At 39.2% G+C, this 16,659-nt stretch overlaps 1 protein-coding gene across 1 annotated transcript in view; it reads right to left on the reverse strand.

Moving 5' to 3' along the window:
* ass1 (argininosuccinate synthase 1) overlaps positions 1-16,493 on the reverse strand; it is a 30,011-nt gene extending 13,518 nt beyond the window's left edge. The window contains exons 1-9 of the mRNA XM_083902784.1: positions 16,237-16,493; positions 14,623-14,744; positions 13,277-13,345; positions 12,706-12,894; positions 10,520-10,576; positions 10,243-10,317; positions 8,929-8,999; positions 8,795-8,825; positions 1,190-1,280 (exon numbers count right to left, since the gene is read on the reverse strand). Of these exons, the coding sequence (XP_083758910.1) occupies positions 1,190-1,280; positions 8,795-8,825; positions 8,929-8,999; positions 10,243-10,317; positions 10,520-10,576; positions 12,706-12,894; positions 13,277-13,345; positions 14,623-14,724 (685 nt within the window). The 5' untranslated portion in view covers positions 14,725-14,744; positions 16,237-16,493. The remainder of the gene's footprint in view (positions 1-1,189; positions 1,281-8,794; positions 8,826-8,928; positions 9,000-10,242; positions 10,318-10,519; positions 10,577-12,705; positions 12,895-13,276; positions 13,346-14,622; positions 14,745-16,236) is intronic.
* Positions 16,494-16,659: the final 166 nt, after the last annotated feature.

The following is a 16,659-nucleotide window of genomic DNA, read 5'->3' on the forward strand; positions in this document are numbered from 1 at the left end:
CCCTGTGGCTATGATCATCAATGTTAAGTGACATGAAGAAGCGTGGAGAAGAGTGGACACTGAGTGACGATGGACTTCCTCAAGTGATCATTCAGTTCATTGTGTTTTAAAAGAATTATGCAAAGTTAACTAAAACTTCTATTCCAATGTGCGTCACAGAGGCATTCTGTTTTTAAATGAAATCTGTTTTGCATTTATTTCTTTTAAAACAAAAATGTAAATTTAGTTTGATTTATCTTTTTCTCATTGATTTAAACCAACAAATACATTTCACAAATATCGCAGAGTAACACAGTAAGGAAAATGTTTCAACCTAAGTGAACATGTACAGCAGATTTTCAGAAATTTAAATCAAATCACTGATTTGACCTTTAGATTGACTGATTTTGAATAGACTTTTGTCATTCTATATATTCTGAACACCTACATTGTTCTTTTTATTGTGTTTTATCATTATCTGCAGCTTTAGACTGCTGTGGGTATTTATGTGTTAAGGGTTAGAACATTTAGGCTGCTTTATTACTGTGTTAAAAAGTATATACAGAGGCTATAACAATGTAGTTGAAGTGTCTTATTTCCTTTTTTTCCAGAACAGCCTATAGGCAATCTGTTGAAATTATTATTATTATTATTATTTTAATTTTCACCAACTATAATATAATATAATATAATATAATATAATACAAACACACCCGAGCAAAAAGTACTCAAAATGTGTGAAATTTGGAATGTCACGGTTCAAAGTTGGCTTGGCTCGTTTTATGAACAAAACTAAAAAGAAAAAAACTGTCTTGTTTTGTAACTTCTGCACAATTATCGCTATGAAAATAGATATAAAATTCATCATAACTTTGACTCAACGACACATGAGAAGACGGAAAAAAAGACATTTAGAAAAGCCTGAAGATGTGACCTATGAAAACACATACTCCCAGGATGTCCATATAAGGAGGTGTGTGTTATTCCCGCAGCAATTTACCAAGGGTTTACTGCCTGCGGCACGGATCTGTGCCACGTGAGCACTAAGGGTTAAATGTGTAGCGCCAACGGGCTTAAGGACTACAGATGGAAATTAGCCAGTGTCTACAATCTGGCACATTTACACCAAAATAAAAAAATAAAAAAAATTTATATGAGCAGTTGTGAGATTACAAACAGCTCGACAGAGGAATCAACAGGTGACACAAACCGTTCTTGAACTCGATCTCTAGCACATCTGGAGTGTTGGGAGAGTCTTTCGGGTCCTTGGTCATCAGATACAGGTCAGCAGGAGCGTAATTCTGAAAGAAGAACACACACATACACTCACTTTCTCAGTTTTGCACACTTGATATCCACCTGATGAATAACACACGACCTTTCCGAGACCTCATCAAAAGAGTAGCGCGGCGAGAGCGGGGACTATATTGTGTGAGGTGATAACGAACACTCGAGACGTGTGCGGATAGGAGAAAAGAGGGGATCATGCGTGAAGAAGGAGAAACCTGAAAATTCCATCAAGAGTAGAGAGTGAATACAACAAAAAAGAAAATCAATATTCCATTTTTCTCCTCTATTTGGTTTCATTTTCTCTGCGAGACCCTTCGCCGCAGGGGAAGGCAGTGGAAAGTGGTGTGCACCGAGAAGAAGAAAGGGAAAGGGCAAAAGAAAGAAATGACTCACATCCCCGTGAACACTAAACACTTGACAGGTCAAAATACACCTGATACTGTGTCAGCACCCATCAGAACAATATTAAGTCTTCAGTAATATTCTGCCCGTCTGCAAAAACCCCACAGTTTGTCATGTGGTGTCTGGGGGGGGGTTCTCTCTCCATGTATTTACCTCCTTTAATGTTCGACTTTTACAGCTTTGATTATTTGAATGAATTTTCCCTGCCATTTTACTTTGAAAAGACAAATTTTTAAAGTCGTCCCGGGTGACTGACAGATGCTGTTTTTTTCCACTTGGTGGGAGCCAGGTTTTTCAGCAAGTCATAGTTTGGACCTAAGAGAGCCTGACGCGTCCACCCAGCGATGGCACCCCTCCCGACAATTACATAGCATTAGGACAAGATGGTGGCCAATGTCTCCTCAGCTGAGGCAAATTGCAGGGGGACTATGCAAAATAACTACTGGGTGCATTTAAATGGAAAGCTTTACCAGACACTAAATCATCATACAATAACTAATCGGCATCCGCTCACCACCTGTCAGAGAGGAGGAAAAAAAAAAGAGGAGCGCATTCGCGTTCCTTCCTTTTAACTAAACACCAAAATTGACTGCGAAGGCGCACATACTGCCTCTCCTTCATTTTCTGCCTCAGAGAATTGAAAGATGCCAAATGAGAGTGGAGAGGGAGAGGGGTGAAAATAACGACCCTAAAAAGCCTTTTACTCTGATGGGGGACAGTCTGCATTTTAAATACAAAAAAAACAAAAACCAGTGTATCCTGTGATGTTACATGCTGCTGTAAACACGTGCATGTCTGTGACAACCTTCAAATAAAACTGGATATAGCAGGTGAACACCGACAGTGGACTTACAGGAATACTTCCCACTTTTTAAGCATTAATTCAAGGGCCAATTCAGCCTAAAAATATTTATTTTATAAAAAAAATCTAATTTCCAGTGATTTGGAAGTTGGGATTGAAAAAAACAAAATATCACTGAAAAAAATCTGACATCAATGTCACTTCCTGCAAAGAAAATAAAAGCCCTACTCCACCCTTTACCAGGTTTTTATCAGGTTTTATGTATCAAAGATCAGTAAAAAAAAAATAATAAAAAAAAATAGTTTCATCCAACTATAATAGTAAAAGTTTATTCTTCATTTGACTAAGTGGGTAGAAAACAGAGTGAAACCTTACTTAAAACAAGCAGCTCCCGAGCTCGCCTTTTGTTTGTTAAAACATAAAAAAAATAAAATTGTATCCACCAATCAAACACATTTTAAAGTAAAGCTGAACAATTGTGGATAAATATCTAATTGAAATGCGATTGCGATATGATTCGCGATATCAGAGGGAATGGTAATTTTTACATCATTATTCTCATTTTCGTTCAAAAAAACACATTGAAAAGGATTAACGTGTGATATTTGTGCAGCTCTGTAGAATAAGATTTGTAAAGCTCAAGACAATAATTAATCTAAAATGATATTTTGACACACATTTTGCCTTAAAATCGCGATTAATTGTTCAGCCCTATTTTAAAGTCATGCGTCCAACTGAGAAAAAAAAAGCTCACACACGCTCAGACTGACAAACAGTGGCTGCACAGAGAGAAAAAAAAGGGGAATACAGCAGTTTCCAGTGAGCGAGAGATCAATGCATTTCAATTCAAACCCCCTGCAGGTGGACCTGTCCCAAAGCCGTGGCCCTGAAAGAGAGGAAAAGGTAGAGATAGAGAAGGCGAGGGAAGGGGGGCAGGAGGTATTGGTGGCAAATGGGGCGTGAAGCACACCATCATGTAGCACAGAGCAGCTCCTTTAGCAGCTCCTTTGCTTCTTCCATATTGTTGTGCTAAACAAGGCCCATGCAGCAAAGGAGAGGGCTGACGCATGAACTTAAAGCAAGTAAATTTCTATCTTTCCACATATTAGTTGCCTCATTGGTTTTCAATCAAAGCCAACGGGGCCCAAAAAAAAAAGAAAAAGGCAGAGGTGGCAGGAGGGAGAGGGGGAGGAAGGGTGGGGAGGGTAGAGTTGAGAGGGTGATGGAAGAGAAACAAATGGTACAAATATTTTTGGCGCAATGTGTTGGAAGTGACGTTTAAATAACCATGTTTTCCAGTCTGTCCTGCTCTTTAAAATGCAAGCTGAGACGAGAATAAATGATATGCATGTGATGAGCTGGAGAGATATTTAAATTCTTAACATCCAGGGTAGTGGGGGTTTGGTTAATGTTAAACTCCCTTTGGATAAAGTGAATGACACCACACCACAGAGAGGTGAAGCCAGCGCGATGCCAGGACACAGGCAGCACCCGCCACAGCACCACAGGTCAGACCAATCAGACCTGAGGGCAGCAAAGGCACATGACAAACGCTGACCTCTTTGCTTCAAAGCACACATTCTCATGCATACATACACACACCTACAACACCACTTCCTTCCCCTGCAGGCAGCCTGCTCATCCATCTCTCGAGCCACCCAGCCATGCGACCGGCAGAAAACAAGTTTTCATTTCCTCTAGAGGTGAACGCCGGGCTTGGGCATTACGCTCCTTTTACTCCTGGTCAACACAAGCAGTGGCCCTCAATCGGCTCAGGGATCAAAAGAACAAGAGTGGGCCTGGGGAAGCCCGCAGATAGAAGCTATAATTAAGACAGAGGTGATGTTTTAATGACACAGGACGAGTGTCAGGGCTGCCTCAGGCTGGGCCCTGACTGCTCATGTGTGGATGGATGGAGAGAGAGAGGAAATGGGGACATCTAACAATTGGCATATTGGATGAGTCCAACAACCGGATAAATAGAGATAAATGTAAATTTCATGTTGCATGTATGAATTCAACCAAGCAAGATTAAACGACATAAGTACAGTTATGTGGCACAAATAAATGTGGCCCCATAATGCCAATCCTCACTGCCCTTCACTGGTTGACTTTGTTTTAGAATTTTAAGATTTTATTACATATATTTAAAGCTTTAAAGGGTCTTTTAATACCCCGTGAGCCTGATCTCTGTCTGAGACTCTATAGCTATTCTATTATTATTATTTTATTGTGGTAAAGGTGCTATATAAATGAAGTTATTCTTATAATTATATAAGAGATGCAAGGAAATGACAAATCACAAAATCAAAATGTTTCCAACTGTCACATTTGGCTGAATCTGACTTCTCCCAGTTATATTTGTGAATTAGGTTCAAAGTAATTATCACAACTAGAGCTGCAACTAACGATTATTTTCTCAATTAATCGATTAATTTGGTCCATAAAATGTAAAAAGACTTTGATCAGTGTTTGTCAAACCTGGAAATTATAATGTTCTCAAATGCCAAAATGATTCAGTTTTAATGATTTCTTTGTTATGTGGAGCAAAGAAACGAAGATAATATTCACATTTAAGAAGCTAAAACAATCAGAAATCTTGTCTTAATCATGAACCAAGCTTCAAACAGATTCATCGATTATCAAAACGGTTGATGATTAATTTAGTAATCTATTAATAATCGATTCATCAATTAATTGTTTCAGCTGTAATCACAACAACACTATATCCACATTTTTTAATTGGCAATTTCGACTTGAAATTAAAGACACAATATGTAACATTTCTGCTTGGGTCCTGCTTGAAATAAGCAGAGGAATTAAAAAACGGCCAGACTTAAGAAACTGAATCACAGTTAGTACATCATTATGATGATATACATGAATGGTACCGTTGGTTTTAATGAGTTCAAGGTTTAAATAAATGATTGGTTCAGGTGTACAGACATGAGAACATCTTGCTGAAGTTGGGTACACGTCTTCACACACACAGTTAATCACAGTTAATGCCACCAAATTGAAGTGAGTAAAAAAACAAAAAAAAACACCAGGCCATTGTGCCACAGGCACAAGGTTTCAGGATTATCAGGAAGGATACAGCAGTAATCATAGAGTAACCTGAACTCTGCTGAGTCTTATCTATAAGAGAACATATGAGCGACCATTTGGACATTTTCTAATCTCGCCGTGTTGAGCAGAGAGAGAGGCCATTGTACCACAGGTGGGGGGGGAGTTGGGGACTTTGAATAGTTGTGGTCTGCTCTGAGCCTTTAGGGCTGTAACAGGAGGAGTGAAAGAGGCTAATACAGAGGAGGAGATACTTAAAACAAGATGACCTCTTTCAGATGACCTTCTAGGTGGATCATAATCTGACATGTTTTTGAAATTCACTTTTTTTTTGCATTATTGATTGTTTTAGGTCAGGTATAATAATAGTAAATCGGCAGTATGTCATTTCTACCCAGTGTACAAATGCTTTGTTACTGTAATTAAATGCAAAATTTACATATCTATACTTACTTTATTTATATTTCTAGCAAATTCAACTCCAATGCATTTCACCTAACTATCTTTGCTACTTACTAGCAGATAAAATCATAAGAAGCTGCTTTATAGTTTTGCCATTCACACCCATTCACTCTCACATTCATAAAGCACATCACACATGTTCCATACTCATTCCCACGCTGCCAGCACAGCTGCCAGGAGCAACGTGGGGTCTTTCTTAAGGACACATATAGACTAGCTGAGCCGGGAATAGAACCGACAACCTTCCAATTGAACTCTTCCAAAACTTCAAAGAAGTACATTTTAAGTACAGTGAATGTAATATACTTTAAGACTTTTACATAAGTAATATTGAAAAGATGACATCAACTTCTACCAAAGTCTATTTCTGGTAAGATACTAACATACTTTTACTCAAATGTCACTTTTGGGTAAAAAAGGCCGTTTCTACCACTAGTTGTCTCTCAATCAGAACAATAACAGATGCCCTAGACTGATACCATGAGCAATGCAAAGTCATGTGAATTGTCGTCCTGGAAGAACTTTGGAGGCAGAACTGTGAGCCAGTGTCAATAAGCAGTCGTGACTCGCATGTACCGAGTCATCAGCTTCTCGTTTGCTTTGAATAGAGCAGAGTCAACAGAAGTTGAGAAATTTTCTTATGACGCAAATATTTTAAATTTTGCTCAAACACTACACAGTACAGGGTCACACGGTAGAAAAAGTGGCTAGCACTGTTGCCTTACAGCAAAAAGACCCAGTGTGATTTCGACATGGAGGTAACCAGAGGTCATAAAGACAAGTTCTCTAAAGCCTCCATTGTAATTTTTAACAAAAGTGGAGATTAAAAATGTGAATAGTGTCGCTAATGTTGCTGTGATATTTGCTTTTAAGCTAATTGACAAATAAAACTGGGAGAAGTCTAATTCTGCCATGTGTTATCTCGTGGTGTTTGAAAATTATTGCAGCTCATTCAAATTTCAAAACACCTTTTTGTGCTTGAGTTAATGTATTCACCGCTCTCCTGCCTTGAGTCCATAAATATTTAATTTTATTAGGGTTAGGGTTATTGAATTGATTCAATATCGGAGTAAATGGGCCTACACAAAACCTTTGAATTAAATCGGTTTTACAATACAGTCATCGTACACTGCTATGATACCATGAGCAGGTTCTTCTCATTCTTCACAAAACATTTCTCAACAGGCCAATAAAGGTGTGGGAAATGGAGAGAGAGAGATAGAGGTCTGTGAGTTACAGTGGCCCTGCCCCTGCATCACCACTCTAGCAGCGCGGGACCTCTCGCCTCCCTGTGATACTCTTTCCATTGGGGACTCATCTGTCTGGCGCACTGTCTTTGTACTTTACTGTTACTGGTGACATTTTGGTGTCACGGTGTCACGATGAAATGGCTCCCCTCCCACGTCGCAGCCCGCGGCAGCACAACTAGCGGGACAATAAAGTCCCAAGGAGTTGGGGCTGGAACCCAGGAGGCCCCAGCTGGGCGCAACGCCCTAACCCTTCCCCCCTCCCCGGCTCCCATGAAATCGGGAATTAGTCGAAGCGTTGCTGACGACAAGTCAGTGTCTGTGTGTCCCGGGCTATTCCCAGGGCCTGGCAAAGACCCGGAGTAAGGAGAGACACAGAAACAGACACAGTGACCAAGGGATGGGAGCTTTGGGGGTCACTGGGGGCAACCTGTATGTACTGCTTTGACCTGCGACCTCAGCAGAGATCAAACCCCTTCTCACCCCTGCCACTGTGGGAGAGAGAATCATCGCTTGTGTGTGCTGGCATGGGTCAGGGGAAGGGACAGTGGGCTTACTGCCGTGTTATTTTTTACAGTCATTCCAGGATAAAAAAAAAAGTAATGTTTTCTCTATTGTCTGCAGGGTGAGTTGAAAGGACAGCAAATATTGAGTGTGCGTGGGAAGAGATTATTAAATATATACTCAGTAACAACACATACCACTGTCTCTCACATCTCAAAGTCACTTTTGAGCTTTCACCTGTACAAATGTAACACGTTTCGAGTAATAATGATGCCAGTGATGGGGTACCTGGGGTTTTCGGGTTTTTCAATGTATGGTCACATGAGGTACTGACACATTATCGACACACGCACTCACAGTGAAATGTCTGCCAGCAGGGACAGAAGAGATAAAATCTACTTTTTTAATTTAAGACATCTCAAAAATACGTTCACAGCCGTTTTCTGCTGGAAACTGAGGTATATGAACTGCTTATTTCAGCTTGCAGGGACACAGAAGCTGCTGCTGTCTACTGCTGCCATGTATGGTAGGTTTGTGTCACTATGACAATAAAAACCAAACAAAGGATTTCAAACACCGAAGTCACAAAATAACACGTGAACTTACAAATGAAGACAACAGTGTGTTAACAGCTCCTTGGTGCCGATTTTTTCCAACAAACTTTGGGGCAGGAAGTGAGCAGTTTACAAATGTCAAACTGGAAGAGGCTGTTTAACAAAAGCAGGAGTGTGTCTTAACAGGTAAGCCTTTCATGAAGTAAAATTGTCCTTGTCCCTGCTGGTGACCACCCATGTCCAGTTAACAGGAGGTTCCATGAGACTACACACTCAGCAAAGTCATTGTTGATTAAATAATAGTAACTCATACATCCACTAACCTGAACGATCCTCATAAACTACCTCGATAAGATGTAAATACAGTACAGCTGAGTGGAATGAGTAAATAAGCATTCAAGGGAAACTTGTCAAGGTCTTATGTATTAGTGTTGAAGTGGGGCTCTTTCATTCTAATGTGATTTGGTGTGATTGTGAACTGGTCTTACCTTGGGATTCTCGAGGATGCCTGACTCGTAGCTGTGTGGACATACAGTTGAGAGAATTATCATCCTTCTGAATTCTCATTAAAATATAAAGATTGACACTGACACTGAACCTAAGAGACACCGGTTCTGCTCACCTTATATGCATCAAGTTGGCGTCCATGCTCCACGGTGCTCGAGGGGTCACGGGCACAGGAATGCCATGTTTCTACAGAGCGGCAGAGGAAGTTGTTCAGTTGCTATAATATGTATTATTTCCCCTATTATTCAAAGATGCTGATCAAAGTTGTGATAGCAGAAGGACCATCGGCTGAATTATGACACACTGTCTGTCAACAAGAACTTCACAAACCAGCTAAGCTGTTGAATGAAACATCATGAGCCCCCTCTAGTGGGCAAAACCAGTCTGAACTCCCATCTGATGGGATAAAGCAAACAAACAGTCAGGGTACGTGTGGTCTAAAAATTATTTTTAAATGCAAAATTCGGTAACACTTAATATTAGGGAACACATATTCACCATCAACTAAGTGCTTACTAATATGCATACAAGGAGCATACTAGCCTTTTATTAGTAAATATTAAGCACATATTAACACCATATGTATGAAAAATCTTAATTCATGTCGTAGTAGAGGTAGAATAAGGTTATATAGAATAAGGTGTTAAAACGTGCTTAATGATTACTAATAAAGGGCTAGTATGCTACTTATATATGTTAGTAAGCACCTAGTTAATGGTGAATGTGTTCCCTAATCTAAAGTGTAACCCAAAATTCAATTACAGATAAAGTGAAGGATGTGATAACTGATATTCAGTATACACATGAGTGCTTGTTTTCAATGTTCTTTTGTAAGCACATATGGAAAAGAGAAGGCTTTAAAGACCCCTGCAGAGAAATTGTGTTAAATAACACAAGAGGCACAAAGAATGTCGATACAGAACAAGAAAATAAAAACTAAGCAAAAACCATAAATCAAAATTAAAGCTCAAGCTCATATACGGCACATGCGAGTATTCAATGAGTAAAGCAAAAATCCATAAAGCTGTATGTGTCCTTATTGTTCTACCTGCCACTTTATTAGGTACACCTGGCACATGGCAGCAACTCAGCCCATTTGGCCAAGTAGATAATGGGCAAGACGACAAGCTAATGTTGAAACTGAGCAGGAGAAAGCGAAATAAATAAGATGTATGAACATGGAATGGTTGTTTGTCTCAGACAGGCTGGTCTGAGTAATTAAAAAACTGCTGTTTCTGCTAGGATTTTCACACACAGCCATCTTTAAGGCTTAATTTGAGAAAGCCTCGTTGGTGCCAGAGGTCAGAGAGCGTCTTCTGTATCTCATTCAGTGGTCAGAGAGTTTATGTCAATAAAATGTGATAAAAGAAAATGCAACAAACTGACGTTATTGACTTTTGTTGCTCATTACTTCACAGGTGCCTGTTACCTGTGCATATTCCATCAGGTCTGTTCTTCCCTGGAAGCGATTGTAGAATTCAGGGATCCTCCACGGCGCGATGATCTGAAGGCAACGAAAAGCAATTTTACAATTTGAACAGAAACAGAGTAATAAAAAAAGAGAGAGAAAACAAAAAGTCTGAAAAAAATGGAGCATAAAATAAACATTTACTCCAAACTCATTAAAAAAATGTTCAGTTCAGAAACAATGAGCGGCATGTTAATGTGGTTAGTAGTATGTTGAGTAATCCAAAAAGCAAACTTACCTTCACCTCAGGGTACAGGGCGTAGCACGTGAGCTCAAAACGAATCTGGTCATTTCCCTAAAAAAACACAAAAGAAAGTCTTAAAGACTTATTGCATAAAGTCTTATTGCACTGTTCCTGTTCAACTAAACCACTCAATAAATTAGAAGCAATAACTCAGAGCCGGTTGAAGATGATTATGAGATAAAACTGGAGGTTAGAGCTAAATCATTTGGTTAAAAATATACAACTATTGCAACTAAATCTCAGTAAAGCTTCAGTTCAGTAATTGCAGCAAAAATGGGAATTTAAATACACGTTCCTCGTTTCCAACATGTTTGTGTTGCACCTTCGGAACGCAGAACAATTGAAAAATAGAGCAATTAATTGCCATTTTAATTGTGATTTTGTTCATTGCATTGTTTGAAACTACACTTTTCAAATAAAAACTGATGTATTCTTCAGCCCCACTTACAATGTGGTGTTTGTCTCCACCTACAGGCAAAATATGGACTCACACATTTTAACCGTTAGTTAACAGTCAACTGTAAAGTGTTTGAATAACAAAAGTTATAATATTTTATAATGAAGATGATTATATGATTTTTTTTTTTATTCAATCACATAGAATGATAAACAACTTTCAGTTTGTAAGTGTCATATTACTGAAAGCATGTAATAATCTAATCTAATCTAATAATAATCTAATATGATATAATATAATAATAGGTAATGCAATAATAATAATAACTCTGTTCAACAAACTAGCAACTAGCTGGTTCCTTCAGAATGGACAGCGGGGCTGCATGATCTTTTGTTCTAAAAACAAAGAAGGGCCAGTGAATGCAGCCTCCCACCGAGTGAATTCTGACCTTTTGAACGAACGCTGCGAGAGTTAAAATCAGTTCGGTCAGAGTGAACGTGTGAGAACTGCCAGTCTTGACGTTTAAAGACCATTTAGGAAGTGAATTTTCAAGCTTTACTTAAGTTCATACACGACGGGCTAAACTTCAGGATAAAAAAAAAATATATCCCCTGTTCTCACAATCTGTCCCTGGACGTCATTTCGAGCTACTGTCAATCACTCACTCACTCACTCACTCTCTGCAGCTCTGCTCAGTGTACATGACTCTTTACTCAGCTGCAACATTAAACATTTCTACTTTAGTGTCTACATTTTTCACGTTTCTATACGCACTGACTTTGGTTGCGCAACATGATGTTGTTAAATGATGACAAAGCTTTTTATTTCATGGTCAGTTGAGGATACAGGAAATCCGATGCCTGATGTATGCAGTCCTTGGTTTGTTTTTCATTCCCACTTTCTGTAGTTCACAACTCACAAGTTTCCCATTTGTTCTTCGTGTTCATAGTTATAGTTAAACAAAAAGGAAGCTAAAATTCAACGGCAGCTAATTTTAGGCATTCGGCACACAAAAAAAGTCAACTAAGTTTTCATGCAACTAGTTTGAGGATTTTTATGAAAAAAATGTTGTGCTGCTTATTGGTAGAGTTTAAGCCACATGTGAGATTCATATAGAAGACTTTCTCTGCATGTCTCCATGTACTATTTGGTAAAGATATGTTCTCCTTTGAATTAATAGTTTTGAATATACATGCTGTCTATTATAGATAAAAGTAAGTACAGTGTTCTAATGGTACATTGTGTTTGCTAATCGCGTTAGAAGGCTATTGGATGATTAAAAACCCTTGAAAACCCTTGTGCAAGTATGTTAGCACAGCTGAAAACTGTTTTGCTGGTTCTTCTTATTATTTAATAGAACTTGTTAAACTGACAACTGTGTTTTTCAACCTTTTCCCAGTCGTTAATTTATTGTCCATTTTCAAAATCACAATAAATATTTAAATAAAGACTGTAGCGCTGTTTGAATTTATGGTAATGACATAATTTAGAAATACTAGAATTCCGGCTATTTTTTATTCAATCCATTTTGTCTCCAGGGGCAGCAGATTGCTGACCAACTGTTGTTCTTTGGTTGAAAAAGGTTAATGTTCAACCCTGATAACACATGGCCTGAATTCTAATTTTCAGTCTATGGACAGAGGCTTGTTAACTAAAATAGCTAAAGTAGATGGGATCCCGTCAACTCAGACACACTAAATGTAACTATCAATACAATAATGTAAAAATTATTAATGTAAAGGTCATGTCATGAAGTCCAGGCTTCTTCCTGTGTCTGATTTACCTTTCCTGTGGCACCATGGGAGACGAACTGGGCGCCCTCCCTGCGCGCAATTTCAACCTGAGTGCGAGCAATGCAGGGACGTGCTATGGAAGTGCCCAGCAGGTACCGGTCCTCATACACAGCGTTGGCCTGGACCGCGGGCCAGATGAAGTCTTCAACAAACTCTGCACGCAGGTCTTCAATGAAAACCTAAAAAAGGAACACAGGACACGGAGCTTTTGGGTAAGTCTTTGTGGACTTATTTTTTACATATTTTCCCTCTAGGAAAAGATAACCAACGCTTATCTGCGACTCATAAGCATGTGATATGAAAGCCAGAGATGTGTCTTTGTTTGTTTGACTACATTATACTAATCTTACATTGTACTTTGAGAATATTGAAAATACTTTGTACCAAAGTAACCAATTTCTCAACCGCAATATTGAAATTACTTGTATTACTAAATAAGTGTAAAACATGACAAATGATTGATAAAGTTCATAAATAATATTCTAACAGCTCAGGTCTGTTAAAGTACAATAGTCTCATAGTCATCCATTGCAGTACATTTCATCATTTTATCATCCTCACCTTTTTTGCACCAAGGTTTTCTGCCTTTTTCCGAGCCGCGTCAAAATCTTCATCTTGCCCGATGTTGGCCTGAGAAACAGACACGTAATATCACATATCAGTTATGTCATGAGTCCTGCAGGTGCTTCAGCTTCCACTTGTGGGAGAGAACAAAGCTCCTGCATGTATAAATTTGACGGCAGACAGGTTGTTAAGAGTTAATTCTGACAATTGGCTATCTTGTAATTCAGGTCACGCTGGTGGAGGAGATGCAACAACCTCCTCACAGCTGAAACCAGCTGTGGACACCACTGAAAGGCTGGAGGAGCTGCCTGAGCTCGACACACAACGATCGTTACATGATGCTAATGTAGAAATAAAGCTTACTGCATTGTAGATACACACAATTATTAATGCAGCATCTTTGTTGTTATTGATGTTATTTTCTTCAGTAGTTAGCTGTGGGAGACTGGAGTTGCTTGAGTTGAGTTAAAGACATTTCACCTCTCATCCAAGAGGCTTTTCACTTCTGACTAACTAGTGAGAAGAACCAGGTATTTATCCTCCTGAGGCTGATACTGGTCTTGAGAGTCGTTAATGTCGCTTTTCCACTACACGGTCCCATCATAACTCGACTCGACAGGGTGTGGTTGCTTTTCCATTACCAAGTAGTACCTCCTCAACATGGACGGGGTCATCACTGCATGGCTGCATGAAACTGCCATAACTTAATTCACAAACTAGTAACTATAGTGACTTGTAAAGCAGTTATTTTCAATGTACCGAATCATTAGGATCAGTTCATTAAAAAGATTAGTTAAGTACTTCCTGCATGACCAGAGCACAGACTCCATCTGTCACAGCGACAGGGTGTGTGATGTGGCTTGTCGCTCGCAGCGCTGTTGCTAAATACACAAGACTCCAAGGTGAACTCTGACAGCTTTTTACAAAAAAAATGTTCCTGCCTCCAAGGTAGTTTAAACAAACAGGAGCTCAATGTTCCATGATGTCTCTTGTTCTGACAAACAACACCTCAGACCAAAGCAGTGACCCAGTGACCATCACACCCCCCCACCCCACACACACACACACACAAAACCACAGGACACAAGGAATTCTGCCAGCAGTGCAGTTGTGAATTGGCCCACTGCCTGAATTACTAATCCTTCTATTTTTACTAGCATTAAAAAGCCAAATCCTGTTCAGGCAGGAGTGTGTAGACCTTTGTCAGGAGAACGAGCAGCAGAAGCTCTCACATGGCTGAACGCTTCACTACAGTGAATCGTAAAACTTCAACGATGTGTGAAGTGCAAAGAAAAGAGCAGTTTCCTGTCTAGTACCACCACAAATGCTTGTGGAGCCCTCACCAAGAAGGCGATGACATCGTATCCTTGTTCCTGCAGCCAAACGAGAATACAAGACGTGTCCAGTCCACCGCTGTAAGCTAGAACCACTGTTCCTTTAGACATGATGATGATGATGATGAGGGCTGAAACAGAAATTTGAGACACAGCAGGGAAGGTAAATCAGTTACTCTAACCATGACAGAGAGGGGATATTAACGCATAACTGTACAGTATTACAAAAACCCCTGTTATGCAATAATATGATAAAAGTCTGATTTATTATGTACATGGTTTAAAAATAATAAAACCCTCATTCATTTTCTCATTCTACTGCTGCAGATAATTAATCATTTAGTTAACCAATAGGAAAAGTACACGTGAGCATCTGCTGCATACACTTCAAAACTTTTGAGTGCTGAGTAGAATAAAATTTGTGTATGTAAACATGCTTTTTTTTTTACACTTATATCCAATCTTCGGGACAATAAATTACATTACAGGTTAACCACTGGAGCTGTGCCTGAGGTTTTCTTTCACAACAAAAAAGACGTTTTAAAAAAACATTTTCCATCCTAAGAAACTGGGCAATAAAATAAATGGCACACAATTATTTGTCACAATATATATTTGTTTTCTTCATTTGTTTTTGATATTTTGCCTCAGGACTATTGACATTTCTGTCACACTTAATATACACCATATCAGACATTTCCTCCTGATAGATAGATAGATAGATAGATAGCTAGATAGCTAGATAGATAGCTAGATAGCTAGATAGATAGATAGATAGATAGATAGATAGATAGATAGATAGATAGATAGATAGATAGATAGACAGATAGATAGATAGATAGATAGATGCTAGTTTTGTGCTAAAAAGGTAAGTAACAAAACCACCAACATTCAGGTACAACGCAATTTGCATATAGCGCAAAAAGGTTACAGTTACAGTACCACCAACATTTGGGTATAACAATCACAATTGGCTCTTACAAAATTAGAGGTAACAATATAAACAACATTAAGGTGCAATTGCCACAATAGGCCATTTTGCAGAAATATAAGTAACAGTACCAATAATGGGCTCATAGTGCAAAATATTCTGGTACATACATAGGCTGCCTATAATTACAGCTGTACTAGTATTTGACAAAAAGGGACGCAAAGTGTCACAAAGTGCCAGAAATAGGTGAAGCTAGGGTGTTGTTGGCTTTTTTAATAATACATTAATTATTTATGGGTTAATGAGCCCCAGGCCGGTCCAAATTGCTTGAAGAACCGGATCTGGCCCCCGGGCCTTAAGTTGAATAACCTTGGCCTAAGACTTCTGCACAGGACTGTATATCTTCTATATTGTTTTCTACCTTTTCTTCAGATTTTTCTTCATTTTTCTTCTCCTGCACTGAGTCAATAATGAAGCCTGAACTGTTTTTTTTTTATTATTCTATTATATCAAATAATGATTTTGTCACTAAATATGTGCTTTAACCTCTAAGACAGATATATATTAGTGACTTATCTCCATCACTTGGCACCCAAAAAAACCAACATGGTGACTGTAAACCTTGAGTCCTTGTGTGACCACGGGAGCAACGACACCGACACAAAACCACGAGGTGAAGGGTTTCCACTTACCTCACGGTGGTTTTCTTTTCCCACGGGGAACAGCTATGTGATATATAAGTGTTTCTGTTCTGAGAAACGTTGGTGTTTCGACGTCCTGTCGGTGACCAGCAGCAGCAGCAGGAGAGAGAGGAAGAAGCAGAGGAAGAGAGAGCTGTGTCCTCGCGCCGCTGTGGAATCACGATGTGAATCCTCCGGTTTAAACCGAACCCAGGTCACGTGACGTCACTCTCGCCGTACCCATAGGCTGACACCATGACTGACACTGACACGAGCAGAACCGGCTCCTCCTCCGTCCTCACACACAAATGTATACAGCAGAGAGAAACGTGTCGTCATGATGATGTAATATGTCCCCCCCCACACTGGTTATAAAGACATGATAAGTGAATATCAGTTTACCGTGCACTCACACTTTAGCAAGCACTGCAGCAT

This window comes from Microchirus variegatus, assembly GCF_963457635.1.
Source record: "Microchirus variegatus genome assembly, chromosome: 16".
NCBI lineage: Eukaryota > Metazoa > Chordata > Actinopteri > Pleuronectiformes > Soleidae > Microchirus > Microchirus variegatus.